The 23064-nt window shown below is 54.7% G+C and overlaps 1 protein-coding gene across 1 annotated transcript in view; it reads left to right on the forward strand.

Annotated features, from left to right (window-relative positions):
- The first annotated feature begins 3097 nt into the window (after nt 1–3097).
- The window catches only part of GPR139 (G protein-coupled receptor 139), a 45934-nt gene continuing 25967 nt past the window's right edge, over nt 3098–23064 (forward strand). Inside the window, exon 1 of the mRNA XM_055136972.1 lies at nt 3098–3440. Coding sequence (XP_054992947.1) covers nt 3317–3440 — 124 coding nt within the window. The 5' untranslated portion in view covers nt 3098–3316. The remainder of the gene's footprint in view (nt 3441–23064) is intronic.

A 23064-nucleotide genomic window follows, 5' to 3' on the forward strand; every position in this document is an offset into this window, starting at 1 on the left:
TGAAACGCAAGCACGAAAGTTTGTAAGTCTGTAACTACCTCATGGTGATTCATTAAAAAATCAGTCATTGTCATCTCGTTGCTCATCGATTTGCTCGAGCGGGCACCAGTAATGTCTCCATCATGAGACTTGTTGTTACTGTTTTTGGCGTATCGAATGCGCCACGGGGAGCTTGCCAGGCTCTGCCGTGTGGGTGAGATACTCTCGGTAGCTTGCCGGGCTCTCCGAGAGGGGCGGAGGACTTGAACCCCGGGTCGGTTGCATGCAAGGCAATACGCCCTACCGCTGTATTATCACTCCAGCCCACATTAAGTAATAATAATAATAATAAACAATAATAACAAAAATAAATAAATAAAAGGGGGAAAAAAGAAAGCAGACAATATGGCAACAGCCCTATGAACACACACACACACACACACACACACACACACACACACACACACACACCTTTCAGTTTCTCTGCCAAATTTCTGATTTTAGCAAGAGTCCCAAGACCTCCCGTATCCAAACAATAAAGACCCCTAGTCAGAGCAGCCACATGGATACAATAATTGGGGGATACCCCTGAGATCCCAGGACTAATGAATGACAGCCCCATATTCGGACACAAAGATAAACACATCATGATAAATTCATCATGTTCTAATCACAAAGATCCACTTTCCCCCCCAGCCCTGCTGGGGAGGTACTGGGGTCCCATCCTCTTTCCATGTTTCTTGGGGGGGGGATCAGTCTGTAGGTGGGTGCATGGACACTCGCAAGGGCTACAAATCAGATGCCAGGGGCTCTAGGGTTCACCCTTGGGTGCTGAGGCGGGGAACAGCTCACCAGGGAGGGGGGGAGAGGAGCGTGGAATTGGGTTGCCTGGGGGGGGAGCTTTAAGGAGAAGAACAAAGAAAGAGAGGATGCTGATTTGGGCCACTTTGGGGAGAAAGTGCTGCTGGCAGCGGTCGGAGCCTCTACACAAGTCCTGAGACACGAACCGGACCATGGCTGGGCCAGGAGGGAGCGGGTCGCACACCCCTCCCCATTCTGCTCCCCGTGCCACGCGGCTTGCCTGCCCACCAACACATCCCATCTCTAGATGGTTTTTTGCAAAGAAGTATGTATTGAATCTCCATGCCAGCCGCTATCTTCATCAGTGCTTGAGATTATTGTTCAGGGTTCACCGGGGTAGGCACCGAGAAAGAAGAATCTTGGGCTGGAGCCATAGCACAGCGGGGAGGGCGTTTGCCTTGCATGCAGCCGACCCAGGTTCAATTCCCAGCATCCCATAGGGTCCCCCGAGCACCGCCAGGAATCATTCCTGAGTGCAGAGCCAGGAGTAACCCCTGAGCATCGCCAGGTGTGGCCCAAAAAGCAGAAAGAAATGAAGGAAGGAAGGAAGGAAGGAAGGAAGGAAGGAAGGAAGGAAGGAAGGAAGGAAGGAAGGAAGGAAGGAAGGAAGGAAGGAAGGAAGGAAAGAAGGAAGGAAGGAAGGGAGGGAGGAAGGGAGGGAGGGAGGGAGGGAGGGAAGAAAGAAAGAAAGAAAGAAAGAAAGAAAGAAAGAAAGAAAGAAAGAAAGAAAGAAAGAAAGAAAGAAAGAAAGAAAGAAAGAGAGAAAGAGAGAAAGAAAGAAAGAAAGAAGAATCTTCACCATCCAATGTCGGCCCAATATCTCAAGCCAAACTTGACTTGAGAGCCCAGAGCCAGCCTCACCGGGCACTCCCTGACTCTCTTCAGGGGTTGCATATCTCCCTGTTCGGGCCAGACCCAGCCGGGTTGCCCCGTGCCTCCTGCCTGGCCATCCAAGGGCTGAAGTGCGCCCACCCTATCCCCGGTCCTACCTCTGACAACTCACCAGCCCGTCCACGGGGCCTGAGAGTGTGGCGGCCTCCTCCCTCCCTCCCGGGAGGCCTGGAGGAGGCTGGAGAGAAGCCCGGCTCTTCATTTGGGGAGCACTGGTATAGGAGTGTTGGGAAAGGGGCCGAGGGCAGTTCAGGCTTCTGGGTCCATCCCCATCCTGAGCTGGCAGCAGCTTAGGTGGCCCTGGAAACGTCACTCACACTTTCTCCAGAACATGGCACATCTGCGTGCGCCCGGGACGCGCCCATTATGCGGGGAAGGTCAGCAGAACAGTCCCCACCCCGCTGTCCGGAGCAGGGGTCGTACTCCTTCTGCCACCGGCCTTCGTGAGCGTGCCACCTGCTTGTACCCTCTCCCAGGCTCCACCTCCCGGGAGGGCAGAAGTATGGGGTGCCAGGGAGGGGGAGGGGCCCGCGGAGTCCGCATGGGGGTGGGGGAGGTGTGAGATGGGAGGGCGCCCGCCAGCCTTCCTCGCTGCACCGGGAGGCCCCCAGGGTTTTGTGTCCCTGTGAAAGAGCGTGGGTGAGTGTCTGAGCAGCTGCAACCTTTTCATCCCCTGCGGCCGCCCGAGGGCTGCAGGGTCAGGCGGCGGCAGCGTTGGCAAACAAAGAACAGGACGGATCGAGGACCTCCACCCAGGACTCTCCCTGCGCCCACACCCGCACGCGGACAGCCGTGGCCCCGCCAGCCCACCGGCCGGGAGCATCCTCGCCCTCCGGCCTCCCTTCTAGCGGCCCTGGGGGCGACGCCTCCTTCTGGAAAGAGCCTGCCGCCCAGGCGAGGGGGCACGAGAGGTGGCTGGAAGGAGAGTCGCGAGGCAAACTGAGGACACGCTAGAGGCGCACGAGCCCGCGCTCAGGGGAGCGGGTCCCACCCACCCCGCGCCGGGGGCGCGCCCGCCGGTAGCCAGTCCCCACCCTGGTCTTCTGGGGGGCTTGAGGGGGGAGGGGTCTCCGGGTTTCTATGTCTTCTCCTCCTGGAGGCTCTGAGAGGCAGCTGGGGAGCCCCCCTGCTCCTGGGCATCCCACCCACCCCACCTCACCCGCGTGTCCAGGCGGCTGCTGATTGGTTGCGGGGAGCCGCGTCCCAGCCCCCCGGCTCCGAGGCGGGAGCCGAGCAGGTCTGAGAAGGGAGGCGAGCGCGCGCGCACACACACACACACACATACACACACACACACACACATACACACACACACACGCACACACGCACGCACGCACACACACACGCACGCCCAGAGAGACACACACACGCGCGCGCACGCACACGCACCGGCTCGGGGAGCCGCGCCCGAGTCCCCGCGCCCCGCGCCCGCGCCAGGGCTGAGCCGGGACCTCGGCGGGCAAGTGCGGGACGAGCCGGGCGGCGGCGGCGGCGGCCGCGGGCAGGGCAGGTGCTGCGGGCCCCGAGGCGCCGCCACCCCGGGGTCCAGAGCGGGGCCGGCAAGGCAGCAGCGCGGGGCGCGCTCATGGAGCACACGCACGCCCACCTCGTCGCCAACGCCTCCCTGTCCTGGTCCCCCGGCTCGGCCTGCGGCTTGGGCTTCGTGCCCGTGATCTACTACAGCCTCCTGCTGTGCCTCGGCTTACCAGGTGAGAGGGGCGTGCGGAGGGGTGGGGTGGGAGGGAGGCGGGACGCGGGCGGGGGTCGTGGCGAGGAGGGGTGGGCCACCCCCCCAAGTGCGCCGCCGCCGCCGCCCTCCCGGCTAGCTCCGCACCCGGTGATTCTGCTCCCTGCTTCCCCACCCCCCCACTCCGAAAAAGTTTCAGTGTAAAGGGCAAATGCGGACATTCCCGGCGCGGGGATGGGGTGGGGAGGGAGTCGCCTGCCCCGCGGGGCTCGTGCGTGTTGCACACGCGCGTGCTTCCCCAGGAGCGCCGGCGGTGGCAGCGCGCGGTGGGGTGCGTGCGCGCCGGACGGACGGCTGGGGGCTGGGGGTGTGTGCGGTGTGGTGTGGCCCCTCCGGAGAGCCCAAGAGTGGCAAGCGCCGGTGCGGGACTGGACTGCCCCGTTCTTGGACAGATGGGGGGGGGGTGGCGACAGTCCCCCACACACACCCGGCGCACCGCTGTCCCTCTGGGCTTGAAGCAGCGGATGAGGGCGCTGGGCACTGCCTTGCCCCGCCGGGGCAGGATGCTGGGACAGAGCAAGGGGTTCACCGGGTCGCATCCCTAGCCAGGAGGGGTTTCTGAGGGTCGTCCCTGGAGGTGCCCCGGAACCATACTGTCCCAGGTGAGGGTGCACGCACACACACTCATTGCCTGCGGAGGCCACGGCCTGGGGGGGGGGGGTCACGGTCTCCTTGAAGATGTGCCTAGCACAGGAGCGCCCGTGCGCGCACGCACACACACACACACTCCAGCCCTGCCTCGGGGCCACCAGCCTCCGCCGCTCCGACTCCTGCAGCTGTCTGCCTGGTGTCTCACCCTCGCAGCCTCCCCAAAGTGCCGTGGAGACTTCTGCAGAATTCCTGAAGAGAACGGAGCTGCTGGGCGAAGGGGGTTTCTGGGACTCGGGGTTCCGTGGCCCCTTCTTCCAGCGGGCTCTCTGCCGCAGGAGGCTTCTTCAAGCTCCCCGGCAGGGAGACGGGAGAGAGGGACAGAGGGCACAGGAAGAACAAACGGTCTGACAAGAGCCTAGGATCTCGAGGACCTCTGCACAGCCTCTCCAGGGGGAGAGCTGGGAGTTGGGGGGCATTCCTTGCTGGGGTGACCTTTTTCCATCCAACCTGGCTACCAGCACCCCCTCCCCACCACCGCGACAAGGTTGCCTAAATAACTCCTCTCCCCACTCGGGCAGGTACTAGAAAGGCAAGGTTTACTAATGCTGCCCCCACCCCCACCCCGTCACCGTGAGTGATGCCCCGAGTGATGAGGCTGTTCTTACTAACCGCGCCCCCCCCCCATTCTCTGGGCACATGCCCTGTCATTCCCTCCAAATGCAACTGACTTCAGTCCCACTCTCTCCCCACCCCCGCAGCCCTACAACTCCCTTTTGGGGTGTGAGCCCTTGAGAAGCTCGATCCTGGCTGACCTCTGCTGAACCGGAGCAGTGACCACCCCCGTCTGTCCCCCTGCAGTGACCACCCTCGTCTGTCCCCCTGGGAACTCACATCAGAACAAGCCCCAGCCACTTGGCCCCTCCATCCCCAACCCGACTTTCCTTCTGGGGAAAAAAAAAAGCACTGTAGCTCTGTCTTCCCATTTTGTTCATTGATTTGCTCGAGCGGGCACCAGTAACGTCTCCACTGTGAGACTTGTTGTGACTATTTTGGGCCTATCGAATATGCCACGGGGAGCTTGCCAGGCTCTGCTGTGCAGGCGGGATACTCTCGGTAGCTTGCCGGGCTCTCTGAGAGGGACGGAGGAATCGAACCCGGGTCGGCCACGTGCAAGGCAAACACCCTACCTGCTGTGCTCAGGGTGGGTGGGGTGGGGGAGGGGAGAACGAAAGGAAAAAGAAAAACAATTCCCAAGGGATCAGAGACATTAAAGATGACAGAACCCCTCTCCCCGCTCCCCCCCCTGTAAATCTCGAATGATGGAGAGACCAAGGGAGAACCTCCCTCTTGGAACCCCTCCAGACTCTGGCTAGAGAGACACGGGGGACATTGGTTGGGTGGGGGGGGGAGTGGACCCCGGTCGGCGACAGGGCCTGGCGCGGGAACACTGTGTGCCTCAAACTCAATCATAAATATCACAGTAACTTTGTAATTCACGGTGATTCAATTTTAAAAAGCAAAAGAAAAAAGACTCATACCTCTACAGTCTAACTCACATGCCAGCAAGCACCTGCCAAGAGCACAGCATTGGCGCCACTGTTTACCTGACGCAGTGCCAAGCTTGGATGTAAGAGCTTGGAGAGGGGGGGGTGGTGCCTGGGCATAGAACTTGGGAGGGTGCCCCTGTGCCGACGGGCACATAACTCGGGGACTAAGAAGCATGACCATCTCTGGGTGCTGGGTGCTGGGTGCTGGGTGCTGGGGGAGCGGGGGAGCTGCCAGAGGGCGTCCGTGAGTTCGCCAGTTGGTGTTCTGAAGGTCACGGCTCTTTTAATGAAACACTTAAACCAGCCCTGTAAAAGCCCCGAGGATGGCCGGGGATGGCCCCGGGACGGGGCGGGCCAAATTGAGAAAGAAGCCGGGCTGGGTGTGTGTGCCCCATGGCCCTTCCGTGGCTCTGGGCCTCAGTTTGCACATCTGTCAAATGGGCAGCCCAGACAGCAAACGGCTCCTGGTGGGGCGGAGGAGAGGGGTTGATATGGAGATGCTGGTGCAAGGGAAGGATGGATTCGTGCCAGGAAGCTCATCGGGTGCTGAGGAGGTGGGGGTGGGGAAGCCCCTGTGCCCCAGCAGTGACCAGTAAGGAGAGCCTGGGAGGCCGGGGACAGAGCACTCAGCTCTGCGTGCTCCCCCCACCCCGCCGCCCCAGCTGTGCTCACCCTGGTGTTCCCCGCCCCGCCAGCGCCCCGCCAGCAATTAGCGAACCCTCATTACCCGCCTCTGGCCGCGAGGCTCCCGGGTGTGTAGGAACAGACCGCAGGGCTCGGCCGTACTCTTGAAAACTCAGGTTTTAATTGAATCTCATTGGCTGGCAGTGGACTCACCCCCACTCCAGACCTGGCCTCGGTGTTGGTCAGCGAGGGGGGCGAGGGCTGAGGGATGTGTGGGGAGGGGGTGAATTGGGGAACGGGGGAGCCACTAACCGGGCGCTGGGGGGTGGGGACAGATGTTTCTGACCACCCGGAAGCTCTGGCTTGGTTCGTTTTGGTTTTGCTTGGGGGCCACAGCCGGAGATGCTCAAGGCTCCCTCCTGGCTCTGCACTCAGGACCCGCCCTTGGCGGTGCTCAGGGGACCGTAGGGGGTGCTGGGGATTGAACCCGGGTCGCTTGTGTGCAAGGCAAACTCTGCCCTCCCTGCTGTACTATCTCTCTGGCCCCTGAAACTCTACATTTTAAGGAAGATCGTGGGGAAGGCTGTGGGGTCTGAGCTCCTGCACCCAGGGTTAGCCCCCATGAGACTTATTTAACCGTTCTGGAGGAATGTCATCTGCCAGGACAACCAGTGCCGCTTAGCCCACGTGTAAAATGAATGTGTCCACACCAGGGGTATGTGCAAAATGAGATGACCCGTGTTAAAATGACTGAGCCCAGTGTCCTTCTGAAGTCCTTATGACTCAGTGTCATAACCGACCGTAGGAGAATTTTTTACTTGAAAGTGTCTTTATCCCTTAAACGTCCTACATTGTTACTGCCCTTCCTCCCCACCGCCTCTCCGTGCTGTGACAGGCCCCTTGAACCCATTTTACAGATGCGCAAACTGAGATCCAGAAAAGCGGGGCACCGTATCGATGGTCACAGGAGCAACCCAACGGGCAAATGCCCACTACTGCTATCACACCACCCAGCCATGGGCACCGGCCGGAATTTCATCTCTCTGCCCTCCCAAACCAGGGACCTGCCATTTTAACCTGCCCTCTGGCTCCACTGAAGTCAGTCAGATGTCTCTTAGGTTTTCAAAGCCTGAGCAGGAAGTCGGCAGGGGCAGGGAGAATATCGGGGGGGGGGGAGGGAGGACACAGATTGACTGGGTAGGGGGGCACTGGAACAAGACAGGCCAGGCCCATGAGCCCGGGATACAGCGAGGGAGAGGGGGGCACTTTCTGAGGAAGGAGTGACTTGAAAGGAGACGAAATGTGAAACCGATGTTCTAAATTTCACCTTCTCCGCAGCGCCATGGTGCTGGGTGAGGACAGGAGGGACACAAGAGCCTGAAACCACAGCCCCCTCCCCCTTGTCCCCATGGCTGGCCGTGGTCAAGGGTGGACAGGAAGCACTCCTGCCTCTGAGGGCCGGGGTAAGGTGAAAGGGGAGGGTGGGGCCGTGGCCCGGCGTAGCCACAGATGGTGGGAAGGTTCGAGACCCGGCTCTGAGGCCTCTAAGCTGTGTGATCTTGGGCAGGTGACTTCCCTCGTCCCGTGCCTCTGTTTCCCATTGTAAAGTGGGGGTGACGATCAGGGCCGCGATGAGGATCCAGTGAGTCAAGTGCAGACTTGACATCCCAGGTGGATAGTCAATAGGCCAGTTTTCTTTGTTCTCTTTTCTGTTCTTGTGGGAGGGGGTAGGCCACCCCTGTCAGGGTGCTCAGGGCTGACTCCTGGCTCTGTGCTCAGGGGTCGCTCTTGGCAGAGCTCGGGAGATCCTATGAGGTGTTGGGGATCAAACCCAGGTCGGCCAGGTGCAAGGTGAACGTCGCACCTGATGTACTATCTCCCCAGTCTCCTACAGGCCATGTTTTGATCCTTCAAAGATGAGGAAAATTGAAGAGGGAAATCCCAACTGGTTTTAGGGCATCTTTTCCCCTAATATCAAAAACAGAGACGTGACAAGAAAACTCAAATCCAGATTTCTCATGAACATAGACCTTCCCCCCAACAAACCCCAATAACATAGTAAATCTAACCCAGTAGCACATGAGAAAGGTACCACATCAAGACCAACTGGGGTCTTATCCCAGGGATGCAAGTTGGTCCAACCCTGGAAACTTAGTCAGTGAGATTCATCATGTGAAAAAACAAAAACAAAAAGCAATGTCATCATCTCTGCAGTGGAGAAAAAGTGTTTGACAGATTCCAACACTACATTTGTATTTATAAAAAAAAAACAACAGCATTCATTTATATTTGTTTAAATGTCATGAAAAGGAGAAAGCTTCTTAACTTGCTTGGGCATCTATAATCTACAGCTAAATCTTGCATTTAATGAGTAAAAACTGAATGCTTTCTCCCAAGATCTGGGACAAGGCAAGGATGTCAGCTGCCATAACTTCTATTCAACATCAGATTGGAAATTCTAGCCAGTGCAATAAGGCAAGAAAAAGTAAAATGAAAGTTTACAGGAAGGGGCAAATAAATTGTTTCTGTTCAAGACCACAAAAGTGCCTTTTTTAGAAAACCCCAAAGACTACAAAAGCTCACAAGAATGAATGACTGCAACCTGTCTGCATAATGCTACTATGCAAAAACTCTAATATAACTTCAAAATTATTTGAAACTTAAAAATTGGGACTAAAAGGCACACTTCCAAACTCCCTTGAAAGACTTGAAAAACTGACATTAGGCTCAATTAGATAGCAGTGGACTGGAGGTAAAGAATAAACTTCTTTTTCTATGCTGCTTCCCCCTCCCCCGTATACATGTATTTATGTGTGTATGCATAAAGAAATCATATTATCATTACAATGTAACTACTTTGTTACAAAGTAGCAATTACAAAGCAGTTACTTTGTAAAGATAATTACATTACGCGTATACGTTACATGTATGCACCTTAAGAAATTATATTATTCCCAAACCTAAGACTATTACAAGGCACACACAACCAAGTCTTGTTCCAACCCATTTCCCCTGTTCTCTGGTTCCCAGATCCACGCCATCACCACTACCCCCACCCAGGTATCACTTCACTAGAGACTCAGTTTACCCCTTTATTCTTTGCATGTTTATTTAGAGTGTATGCAAGCAAATACGAATAGGGGATTTCAACTCTCCCTTTTCTCTCCCGCCCTTCCCCAACTGAACACAGCACGCACCCTCTCCTGTAGTTTACTCTTTCTCTCTGAATCTATTAGTCATCCCAACAGCATACATGGCTTTTGTTCTTTCGTGAGGCGGCAGAGTATTGTATTGTCTCTTCCCACCATCACTGAATTCACGGCCGCCACTTTGAAACGCTCGAGTGCGCCCCAGTTTGGAAGAGCCGCTGCTCCGGGTGCCCGGCTTTTCTCTGTGCCCTGTCCGGCCCCTCTTCATGCACTTTAGGGTCACCAGCCTATGAGTGGGGGGGTGGGGTTTCTTTCGTGTTGTGGTTCGGGGTGGGGGTGTCAGGGGTTAAACTCGGGGTCCCTTACACGGGAGGCAGGAGCCCTACTGAGCTGTATCCCCAGCGCCCTGATAACCGAGAGAGAGAGCCCTAAAGAAGCCGCTTGGCCCAGCAATAACTCCCCGTGTGACCTTGAATAAGTCATTGCCGATATGGGTCTGGCAAAGGCTGAAGAGAACAGAGCTGATTGGAGCCACAGGACACTGGCGGTGCAGTAGCTATGCCAGGGGTACTGCGTGGCCGGGCCTGGGGCCTGACCCGCCCAGAGCTGGTCTGGCCTGGCCCGGGTCCCAGAACCTTTGTAGCAATGGCCCGGCATGTCCCCCTCCCCCATACTGCCAGTTCTGTGCTGTGCGGGCTGCCTGTCAGAGAGATAGCAGTGGGAATGAACGGACCCAGATGTGAATCCTGGTGTTACCTGTGTTTGCTCTGTGATCCCACAAAATCACGGTTAAGCAGCCTTCTTTGATGCCGGCTTCTCCGAGTGATGAGGGTGTTAGGAGATATAACTAAATACAGCGCCTGCTTCCCAGGTGAGAAGCCAGGCTCCTGGAACCTCCGAGTTCACGGTCTGTGAACGCAGGCAAGTCTCTCTCCCTCTCTGATCCCCACTGTCACCTTGGATGAGATAGGATGACATCATCATCTTCATCTCATCATCATCATCATCATCATCATCATCATCATCATCATCATACTTTAGGACTAAATGAAATTGGCACAATGCCAAGCGCCGCTTGGACACACGTTAGCTCTAGTCAAACAGGAGTTCCATAACTGGCCGAACTCATGGCATGACTCTTGTGGCAATCCAAAATAAAGCATGACAAGGCTTCTCACACACTGGAGGAGCTCAAGAAATAGTGGCTTGGGCTAGAGCCATAGCACAGCGGGTAGGGCGTTTGCCTTGCACGTGGCTGACCCGGGTTCGATTCCCAGTATCCCATAGGGTTCGAGCACTGCCAGGAGTAATTCGTAAGTGCAGAGCCAGGAGTAACCCCTGAGCATCGCTGAGTGTGACCCCCCCCAAAAAAAAGATAGTGGCTTGCGTTGTTTTTATTGTCTACCATGTTGACGTGAGCAAGACAGGTACGTGTCCTGGAGCCACTCGCTGCGTTACACGGAGTTCCCCATAACTGCACACAGTTCCCCTCCAAACGCATCTGGCCACGAAGAAAGGCCAGGCCCTGGCAATCACACAGAGGACCAGCCCGAGGGTTGAAGCCATGGGTGCTCTGTTCCAACATCAGGACAGGGAGTCGGTGCCTCACGAGAGTCACGGGCAATGTCACAGAACAGAAACTGCCATAATAACCTCCGTGCGGAACAGAAAACGGGCATGGGTGAAAGGCAAGTGGGGGGCGGGGAGGGAGGGGGGCAAGCTCCACCCCCAAAGCAGCTGTGCAGGCGCAAAAGGAGGAGCAGGAAGGTGGACACAGACCCTGCCACTGGGCCTCTGCAGTGTGTGGCCAGCGCTCCTGGTGGGTGGATGAGAGCTTGGCAGAGGGCACCAGGAAGTGCTGGATGCGACACGGCAGGGCTTTTGACTCCAAATCACTGCAAGAGTGAGTCAGGCTGGACACATGAGCCCAGTGGCCCTGCTTGAGAGGGGCCTCCGGTGGGGATGGAGATCACACCATGCTTAGACCCAGGTTTGATCCCCAGCACCATCTGGTCCTCTGGACATCACCAGGCACATCCCTGGAGGTCCCCAGACACCACCAGGTGTGGCCAAGAGGTGCCCAGCACCTCCAGGGGTGGTCCAGGAAACCCCAGCACCGCAGGACCTTAGCACATCCTTGAGCCTTTTGCTCTAAACCAAAGGCCCCGACTGGCCAAGATAAACCAGTGGGGGGGTCCAGGTCTCCTGAGCACAACTTGGGAAGTGCCCCCACCCACCACATATCCCCCAAAAAGGAAAGAAATGTTTCACTTAACCAAAGAATCACCTTGCTTTCCTGCTATATTTCTGAAAATATGGATCTTTGTTTTTCATTTTTAATTGAATCACCCTGAGATACTGTTACAAAGCTTTCATGTTTGAGTTTCAATCATACAATGATCAAACACCCATCCCTCCACCAGTGCTCATTCCCCACCACCAATATCCCCAGTATAACCTTCCCCTTCCCAACCCTTCCCCTGCCTCTATGGCAGACAGTTTCCTCCATACTCTCTGTCTACTTTGGGGCATTATGGTTTGCAATACAGATACTGAGAGGCTATCACACTTGGTCCTTTATCTATTTTCAGCACACATCTCCCATCCTGAGAGATCCCTCCAACCGTCATTGACTTAGTGATCCCTTCTCTATCCCAGATGCCTTCTCCCCCAGCTCATGAGGCAGGCTACCAGCCATGAAGCAATATTCCTGGCCCTTGTGTCTACTGTCCTTGGGTGTCAGTCTCATGTTAGAAAATATGGATCTTTGGTTCTCCCTCGCTTTCCCTTTGTGATCAAGACAGATGTGCCCAAGTAACACCGAAATGGCCTGGCTGGTAGAGCCTGTACTTCCATTGCACTTCTTGCATGCTGGGGGATTCTTCACATCACTGAATATATATATATATATATATATATATATATATATGTGTGTGTGTGTGTGTGTGTGTGTGTATGTATATATATATATGTATAAATTATATATACATATATATAACATGTTCATATCTCTCCATGACTTGTTCATGTCCCTCCATTACCCTCTGAGGCTCGGAGCATCCCCATTTCTCAGATGACAATACTTGAGTGGCTTACCTGAGCTCACGTGACTGGAAAGCGAGCAAGCAGCACTGGTCCTGGCTGGTCAGCATCACTGTAACCAAATGGAAGTGACCATATAAGTGTCTGACAGCTGACCTTGGGCTGGGTCGTGACGGACAACAGGGAGAAGTGAGGAGTGGGGTCATGAAAAAGCCTTATGCCCCCACTCCGCTTCTAAGCCGAAGGTCCTCGAGTTGCCAAATGCTTCCTCCTCGTGCAGAAATGCAGATTTTAACGCTAAGTGTCCCCATGTGTCCGTGCTGGCCATGAACTCCAAATTTAAAAACAAAAAACCAAAACAAAACAAATCAAAACAAAAAACGCTCTGCTAGCCAGTGTGGCAGGAACCTGGTCACACTAGTCTACAGACGCCAGAGCAGGAAGTGGGGAGGTGGGGGCAGGGGTCTTCTGGAAGCACCCAGGGGGTGTCTCTGTGGGTGGAGCTCAGAGGATGGGGCGAGCAATGAGGGCGATGAGGACCAGGACACGGATGCAGCTGCCTGAGGGAAGCGGGCCCAGGAAAGCCGGGACTTGGTTTCCCGAGAGGGAAGAGCTCCAAGACCTACCACGAGCCGCGTGTTGACAACATCTTGGAACTCGAATCCACCGTTTGTGGGGGAGAGGAAAGAACTCGTCCAACCTGACAGCCTGGTGGATTCGGGTGTGGGTCCAGGGGTCCCCAGATCTGGATCCCCATTTCAGTTTCATGACTTCCTCTCAGCGAGGCTCTGGCAAGGTGCTGGAAGCTCTGCGTGCTTCTGTGTGCCTCCCTGAAGAATGGGGGCAGAGTCGAGATGAGAGTCGGTGACTGGGAAGGGGGACCCGGGGCCCAGAACAGCAGGATGTTGGTTTAGTTTGGTTTGGTATCGGGGCTGGCGATCAAACTCCGGACCTTCGCCAGGCAAGGTCCCAGGCAAGTGCTCTACCGTAAGGCATTCCGCCCGTCGGGTGCATGATCAGAATCAGAACCGAGTTACCCTGACTCTTACTTAACCCGCGTCCGACAGAAGCACGGTTGGGGGTCTCCGGAGGGGAACCGAAGTGAAAGGCTGAGAGACGGGGTGGTGTGAGCCCTGAGTGATCCCACAGATCGAGACTGGGGGCAGCTGTGGGAGGCAGGACTTCTAGGGGGTCTCGGGACGCACCCTTCAATCCCTTCTCTACTTTATCACTAATGATTCCATCCAAGACTGAGTCTGTGCTTGGTGCCGGCGAGGCACTGACAGCTTTCCCGACCTGCTACATCTCCCTCTGACAGTGACACAGAGCAGACCCCAGGCGCGGCCCCCTGGCCAGCTGCAGGAGCCAGCGAGCACTGAACATGGCTCTAGCACACAAAAATAAGCATTCACTTATTTTTATGACTTTTTAAAAATATCTATATGGAGAAGGGATCACTAAGTCAAGGATGGTAGGAGGAATCGTTCAGGATGGGAGACGTGAGCTGAAAGTAGATAAAGGACCAAACATGATGGCCTCTCGGGATCTGTATTGCAAACCATAATGCCCCAAAGTAGAGAGAGAGTCTGGGGGAAACTGTCTGCCCTGGAGGCAGGGGGAGGGCTGAAAAGCGGGGGATACTGGGGACATTGGTGGTGGAGAACGTGCACTGGTGGAGGGATGTGTTTGATCATTGTGTGATTGAAACTGAAACATGAAAGCTTGTAACTGTATGGCACGGTGATTCAATAATAAAACATTTTAAAAATATATCTCTGGGGACGACATGTAGAAGTGGAGGAGGAGGAGGAGGAGGAGGAGGAGGAGGAGGAAGAGGAGGAGGAGGCCACCGAGGGATGTTCAGACACTCAGCACACACCTGGCAGTTCAGTCTTTGGATTTACTGCTGGGAACCACCAAGGCTGTGCCCAGCTGTGCCCCAGGAGCCAGGCTGTAGCGGGGGTTGGACACAGGGCCTCGCACCCGTGAGGCAGGCAGTCTGCCCCGGGACCCTCAGCCCGGACCCCGTCTCTGTGTGAAAGGTCAACTGTGCTTCAGGGAAGAGTGTTGCTTTGCTCCAGGCATGGTTCCAATCCACACTGCCCCCTTAGGGGTGCCCGCATCTCCCCTAAGCAGCTGTTCCGCTCTTGCCTGTTTTGTTTGCTGGTTTGGTGGGGGTGGAGGGTGGCACACAGCCAGCAGTGCTCAGGGCTTACTCCTGGCTCTGTGCTTACGGGACCCCCTGCAGTGCCAGAGTTCGAACCCCGGTTGGTCAAGTGGAAGGCAAGCTGCTCTCCCCGGCCCCCAGCCCTTAACATTTTAGCAAACCCACAACTGTGAGTCTCGTTTCACTTTATGCCAGTTAACTGGAGATGATCAAAAGATTGACAATGAAAGTCTGACGCCTGATTAGAAAGTCACCTGGACTCGGAGCCAGCGGAGATGTAAGCTCATGGGTCTCCCAGCCATACATTCTGGGACAATCTCAAGCAACACCAAGGCTGGCCAGTGAAAACCGAGTTCCTAGAAAGAGAGAGACCAGGGGCAGATAAATTACACACCCACTTTGGACAGGCGGCCGTAAATGAAATTAAACATCCTGACTATCATTTAGATGGATTGCAGCTTGGAGGCACATAGTTAAAGAAAATATATTGTGAATAGTAGTCTCACCTATTCCTTCTTGATTTTTTTAAGTGACCCCAGTGGGGAGGGGGGGAGAATTGAGATGGTATAGGCAGCAGTATTACAGAAATCATATATTAAGGGGAGAAACAGAAAATCACTTAAAAAAAAAACAGACCTTAGTAAGGAAATAATAGGACAGTGGTGTAGCAATGTCATGAAACTCATGACATTGCCAGACCAGGCACTAAAATCTAGGGAGCTCCCATCTACTGTGATATTCTTGGTGAGGAAACTGAGGCCCAGAGAGGGCTACCAAGTCCCCCAAGGTTACACGGCCATTGGGAGGTGAACCCTATCCAAATCTATGGATTCCAAGTCTCGCAGACTTGACCGTAACGACTCGGTTAATCTTGCCAACTCCAGCTCCTACCAAAAGAAATGCAAGGTCAGGGCATGGCAGGGCCCAGGCTACCGCGAGTCCCAGGGGGATTCCAAGAGCAGGAATGTCTCTCCATGGACAACCCAGAAAAGTCCTGGCTTTTCTATACAACTGGAATTCTCTCATAAAGGCCCCGAAAGAGCTGGGCCACACTGAACGGAAGCTACACCTTTTCAACCAAATTTCTACTTTGCCCCAAAGAAGGATGAGGCAAGAGATCAGAGGTCACACTCAGACACGTGTCTCTGCATTCGTGGACTCAATTATTCACCCCTCCACTCACCCACCCATCCATCCGTCCACCCGCTGCTGCCCACTCACCCATCTGTCCATCCAGCCCCTCATCCACCCACTCACCCACTCAACCAAACACCCACCCTTTCGTTCAACCATCCACCTGCCCGTGCCTCTGTCCATCACGTGCCTGGCTGTATTCGATGCCCTTGTGTGTGGGGCTGCCCGGGCCGGCAGGAGGAGGACAGGGCAGGTGGAAGGACATGGGGGAAGCTGCTCCCGGTAGAAGGGACCCCCCCATGGAGCAAGGGGAGTTTTGGGGACAGCGTGAGCTGTGGGGAGCCTCATGAAGCCCCACCGAGTGCCCCGAGCTGGGCAGGATCGGGGGCATCTCTGCACTGGGGGCTCCCTCTCCACAGCCAATTCTCTGGCCCGGAGCCCAGAGTCTTTGGCAGTCAGGACACTGGCCGGCTGCGTTCCTGCCACCAGCATTTCTCAGCATTTCAACTAGGGGCAAAGCAGACAGCCACAGTACTTCTGCAGAGAGACTTAGCACATACACACAGGCAGAGGTGCACACGCACGTGCACACACAGAAACACACGTATGAACACAAACACATAGACACATGTGAACATGCATGCATATGAACACACAGAGGCACATATGAACACATACTATGAACACAGACACATATGAACATGCATACACATGGACACTAAGACACACATATGAACATATTCATGTGAATACACAGAGACACAAATACATATGAACACAGACACATAGGAACACATGCTATGAACACAGAGAAACATATGAACACTCATATGTATAAACAGAGACACATATGAGTGCATATATATGAACACAACATTGACCAATATGAACACACATATACATATGAACACAGAAAGATACATGAACATACAGGCACTCACCTATAAATGCACAAATACATACAAATGCACATACATGTGAATGGAAACACAGATATGGTAATACACATGAACACATAAGAAAGACACATATGAACACACAGACACACATACATATGAATACAGAAAGATACATGAACATACAGGCACTCACCTATAAATGCACAAATACATACAAATGCACATACATGTGAATGGAAACACACAAATAGTGATACACATGAACACACAAGACACATATGAACACACAGATACACAGGGACGCATACATATACACACATGAATACACACAAACACACAACTCCAATGCCTACAGACACACCCAGACACCCCCCCCCCCAGAGACTCACTAACATTCCCACTCAGAAATGCCCGCATGCGTGCACACTTGCTCACACGCCTCGCGGCCAACACGGCAGCGTGTCTTGGCGTTTAGCATTCCTGGCCTTACCCGCCCTGCTCCGCTCAGCAGAGATGCTGGCAAGAACCGCCACCGGCCTCTGGAGAGCAGAGCAGTGGCTCTGTGTGGGCACGGAGCGGGCGCCAAGCCGAGTGGGGCTGGGGAACGCGGGTGTGGGCGCGGGTGTACCAGCAGGCACCCGTCCAGGGTGGGTGGAGGTGCGGGTGATGGTTCGGGAGTGGCCACGGGTGTGGAGGCTGGAGGAAGTAGTGAGGGGCACGGGCACGGGGAAGTGTGGCAGGAGTCTGGGACCCTGGCTCTCCCCTCACACCAGGACCCTCCCGGACATGCCCCCCAACCCAACAGACTCGGGGAATCGGGGCAGGCGTGGGCTTGGGGCTCAGGGGAAGACGCCCAGCGGGACGCCTGGTTCCCAACTCCCTACGGAGCCCCGCACGGGAGAAGCACATGCGGGACCCCACCCACTCCACGCCCCACCCCTAAACGAGGAGGGCAAAGGGGGCAAGCACGGCGTGCGCCCCAGGAGCTCCAGCTGGGGCTGAGGCAGGGCATGGGATGGCGCAGGAGGCGGCACGGGCTGCCTCACGCCCACCCCACCCCCGCCCCACAACAAGCAACGGGGGTTTTCCTCTGAGTGTCGTGACGCCCGAGTGCTTGGAAGCAGGAACAGTGATGGGATTTTGAGTCTTTCGGAGGAATGTCCGTGGTGCAAGGACGAGGAGGGGGGCAGCCAGGGGCCCCGCCCGGCACCTGCGGAGTGAAAGAGATGCTCTAGGCGCAACCCGGAGGGGAGGAAAGAGAGGGGCCATCTCTGGCATTGTCATTTCACACGGGGAAGGGCGGCCCGGAGGGCTGGGCGGCCTGGTGGCCAGGGGTCTCTGCCTTTGGTTCTGCAGCCCCAGCTCCAGGATGGAGACGGAGGTGGTCCGCCAGCACGTGAGACACAGGCAGGGAGAGCTGAGGGAGAGGGGAGCCACGGCCGGCTGCCTCCCATCCCGCTCACAATGGCTCTTGGGGCCGGAATTTGGGGGTCCGGAGAGGAAATGGTCGCTTTTCTTGATCTGTTCATCATCAGCGTGAAACCCCCTCCCACTAAGCACCCCCATTCTGGGGGTCCTGAATAGGGTGTGGGGGTCTTCGCGCGCCGAGAGCTAGCTGGAAAACTCAGGCCTTGGGGAAGGGGAGGAAGTCTGTGGACTTGCTTTCCTTCAGAGCACTCTTCCTATTAAACTCAGAGGCGGACACCCCAAAGCCCGGACTCTCGTCACTCTTGAGGAATTTCCAGTTCAGGCAAAATAGCTCCCCTGACTGTGCCCAAACTCCTGGAAGCAAGTGACCGTCGCTCCGAACGCAGGGCGTGTGGTATCTATCTGGTGAGCCCGAGTCACCACCTTGCCCCCATCTTCCCCGTGTGCTCTCATAAATCACGGCTGCCCTTCTTTATGTTCCCTGAATTGCCCTTAGAAGATTCTGAATTGATGTCTTGATGCCTTCCTCAAATTTGACAATCTAGAACACACACACACACACACACACACACACACACACACACACACGTGCGCGCACATATCCATCTACTCCATCAGAGTCCGGGCCTCACCTCCTCTTTTTTTCCAGCCAGTCTGCAAGTTTTCTGCAGGAAGGGCAGTTGTGAAGACCTGGGTGTGAGTTCCGTCCAGACTTCCTACCCCTGTGGAGTCCACCTTTCTGAATCTCTATTTCCATAGCTGTGAAGTGAGACCAAAAGCGCCTGCCTTGTGGAGGTGAATACACGTGACCCTGTCCCCAAAGAGCCTGGACCAAAGCAGGTGCTGAAGCAAGAGGCGAGTTTCCTGGGACCCGCAGGGGTTTCTCCTCTGGCCCCGCCGGGCTCCTCCCCCGCAGGAAGGCTCCATTCCCTGCCATCCTACTTTGTTCTGGGGGCCCTTGGGGGCAGCAGTGCAGGGAAAGGCAGAGCTGAGCCTGAAATGGTCTGTGCCCTTAAAGCACTCACACTCACTCAGGTAGCGGGGCAGATCCATCGTCACGCAGTGTGACGAGCCTGTGACAGGCTGAGGGGGAGGCACTGGAGCTCCCAGAGGGACTCCAACCTTCATGTGGCTGGGAATAGCAGAGGGATGCTGAGTTGTGCTCTCTTTGGCATAGGGGCAGAGTCTAAGGTCTCCCTTCGATGCCAATACTCCCTGGGGGGCTTTGGGTTTGGTAAGTATTGGGTGGGTGGGCAGATGCATGCATGCGCAAACAGCTGACTGCTGTCTTCCTCCTGGGTATGTAATTCCCATGCTATACGGAAGAGACTGGAGACAGTATCTTGATCATCATGGAATTCATCATTCTCACCATCATCATCCCCACCACCATGGTCATTATTTCTTACCACTAGCATCACCACTGCCCCTTTAACCATCACCACCACAATTCTACCATCAGCACAATACTACCACCACCACCCTCACCACCAATACTATTAACATGAGCAACACCATCACACCACCATTATCACCACCAATATCAACATCATCACCACCACCAGCACTATTACCATCACCATCACCACCATCAGCACCACCATCACCATCACCACCATCAGTACCACCATCACCATTACCACCATCAGCACCACCATCACCACCATCACTATTACCTTCACCATCACCAGCATCAGCACCACCATCACCATCATCACCATCACCACCATCAACATCACCATCAGCACCACCACCATCAGCATCACCATCACCACCATTAGCACCACCACCTTCACCATCACCAGCATCAGCACCACCATCATCACCATCACCACCATCAGCACCACCACCATCAGCATCACCACCATCACCACTACCATCATCCTTTAATGAGCAATTAACTTACTCTGAGCCCAGCACTTAACCCAGTACTCCATGTTACTTTGCAAGAGGACCTAGGAAGAGTACCACTCTGACCCTCCCGTGGCTGATGGGGACAGGGAGGCACTGGGAAGGAAGTGACCTGCCCAAGGTCATTCAGCAGCAGAGGAACTGCAGTGCAACATCCCAGGCATGGCTGCTGGGTTCTGCACTCATCGTGGGCTTGCTACTGAAATTGGTATTCAGGACATCGGGAAAGACAAATGCTGTGTCTACAGACCTCTGCCTCGGTTCATCTTCCCAGCTTGGTCTTTGCAGACATTTTGAGGGACTGTGTCTCTCTCCCTGATTAAGGAGACTCCTGGTGTCCCCAATGCCCTCTCCCCAAACAGATGGTTTAATTAGTTGAAATTATTTTTAAGCAAGGACAGGCAGGTGAATTCCCTCTCCACCCCACACCTACAAAATGGAAATTGAGTTGCCTTTTTTTTTTTAAGTAACATATTGCGAGGAAACAACTCCACCGGCAAACCCGTCATCTTCCAAAGCCTCCCAAGGTTTCCCTTATCAGCCAGAAACGGGCTCGAGTACAGTTGAGTGCTCAGAATTCCGAAGCCAGTTCTGCTGCTAGCCATGTTCGCTAACCATCTATTCTGGGCCGGGCTTGAAAAAGAGGCATCAGGAAGAGCCACAAAGGTTCATCCCGTGCTGGTCAATGTGCGAAGTGAATTAAAACTCACGGAGCCCTTTCGGGACTATTGCTCTGCTGACGCTCTGAGGAGTTTCAGTTGCTTATCCCGAGTTACTACCCCGGGGCAGGGCTGAAGCCCAAAGCTGCAGCCTTGGACCCCCACCACAACAAATACACACGGCAGGAACGATCCCTGCAAGGGAGCCCCCCCCCCCCCCCGCTTCCCACCCTGCACTGATTTCCCATCATCCCTCACCTGGGAACTGAGAGCCAGCTGCTGAGACCACCGAGACTAATAGATCTGGGCTCCCGCCCCGCAGGAGGGCCCAGTCTGGCTGGAGAGATGGAGGGAGGGAGTGGCACAGTCATGAGCTGTGTTGGAAGAAAGCCCGTGTCCTCTGGGACTGAGGGGAAGGCAGTGCCCTGGGCTGAGGGGCAGCGTTGGGATGGGAACCAGGTTATCAGGACCGATACCGAACCCTGATGTCTGGAACTCACCTTCCTCCCTCCTGGGACCCAATCTGCAGTGTATTTTCTACACACAAGGTGGGTTCCTCCCGGGATCCATGCACTGAGTGTGTCCACACACACACACACACACACACACCATCACACACCATCACACACCATCACACACCATCACACCATCACACACCAACACACCATCACACACCATCACACACACACACCATCACACACCATCACACACCATCACATACCATCACACACCATCACACCATCACACACCATCACACCATCACACACCATCACACACCATCACACACCATCACACACACACACACACACACACACACACCATCACACACCATCACACACCATCAATCAGAATCTTCGCCTGACTCTGGGGAGGAGAAAGATCAATCCGCTTGGCTCGGGCTTTTGATACACATGCTGTTCCCGTGGCAGAAACAAGTCAGTGGGAAACGACTCGGTGGGACCGTGCGAAACTGGCATCATCCGGCCACAGTTTGCCCTGGTACACTCTCTGTTTCCTGTGGTTCAGACTCTCACCCTGGCGTGGGACAATTTCCTTCTCTGAAGGAAAGCTCGGGGTGGTGGAGGAGGCCCCGGCTGGTGGCCCGATGCTGCTCCATCACTCCTGTGTACCCCACGTCGGCCACATCGTGAACTTCCTGGCAAACTCGGGGCTGCCTCGTGGCAGCGGCTTTAATGGTGGAAAGGAAATGAACCATCAGGCACCTAAATTGCCTGCCACCTGTTGCAGCTGTTGCCGGCACTCACGGCAAAACGCCTACCTCCACGGGCCGGCTGCTAGTGGGTTTGCTCCTCCTCCCCGCCCCTCCCCCCCTCGCCAAAGTAGGATGTGCCAATTTAGGATTCCACAGGCTATTCTTGGGATCAGGGAACACTAATTTCTAGGAGGGGGAGGGAATGTTAGCATTCCCAGGTCCAGAAAATAACACCCTCTCTAGGAGAGTTCTACCTTCAGGGGGCAGAGGAAACTTGTATGCGCCCATTCTGCAGAGGAGGACATTGAGGCGCCTGGTAAGTTCTCAAGCACAACTCAGGGACATGTGGTCCAGGGCATGAGTGCAGCCAGGGTTCTGAGGCCCAGTCCACAAACACGAGCCTGTGTCCTCATCTTTCCACCAAACCATGGGGTGGAATCTCCAAAGTGCTTTTGGTGGGCCAGAGAGACAGTTCACAAGCCAAGGCTCGGGTGTTGCACAAAACTGACCAGAGTTTGATCCCCAGAACCACGTGGTTCCCCGGGCATCACCAGGGACAGCCCTGGAGGCCTCCAAGTGCCACTCTGGTGGCCCAGATGACCCCCGGCACCTCAGCATTTTTTTAATTGAGGTGCAACTGAAAACACCTAGATTATATTAATTCCAGGTGTGCGACCTATGGACCCGGTATTTGTACACATCACCCGTGATCACCACCCTGGGTGTCAGGTCCAGCTCCATCTCCTTGGAGTTGCAAACTTTCTCATGATGATTACCCCTGGGGCCCCATGTCCAGGCAGCTTAAGCGGTGGAACATGGTATGACTAACGCTGCCCACTGTGCTTCCCAATCCATCCCCTCAGATCTTCATATGTATACAAATATTATATATAATATATAATATATCTATTATAATATAATAATATATCATTATACAACAATAAAATATATTAAATATATTTTATATTATATATTAATAATATAGTGTATAATATATTATATATTTTTATATAAATATATAATATTTGTATATATAAATATATATATTCTGGTTCTCTTGGGGACTCCCCGGCTAGTTTGAATAGTTTCAGCTCCTTCCCTTGCATTTTCTGGACAGACTATTACATCACCTGAAAATAATAGCAGCTAAGTCTTCTAAAGTAGTTTCGTCTCTTCATTTCTGACTCTGTCATTTTAGCGAACCCACAGACTCGGATACTAG

This window comes from Sorex araneus, chromosome 4 (genome assembly GCF_027595985.1).
Source record: "Sorex araneus isolate mSorAra2 chromosome 4, mSorAra2.pri, whole genome shotgun sequence".
In the NCBI taxonomy this organism is placed as follows: domain Eukaryota; kingdom Metazoa; phylum Chordata; class Mammalia; order Eulipotyphla; family Soricidae; genus Sorex; species Sorex araneus.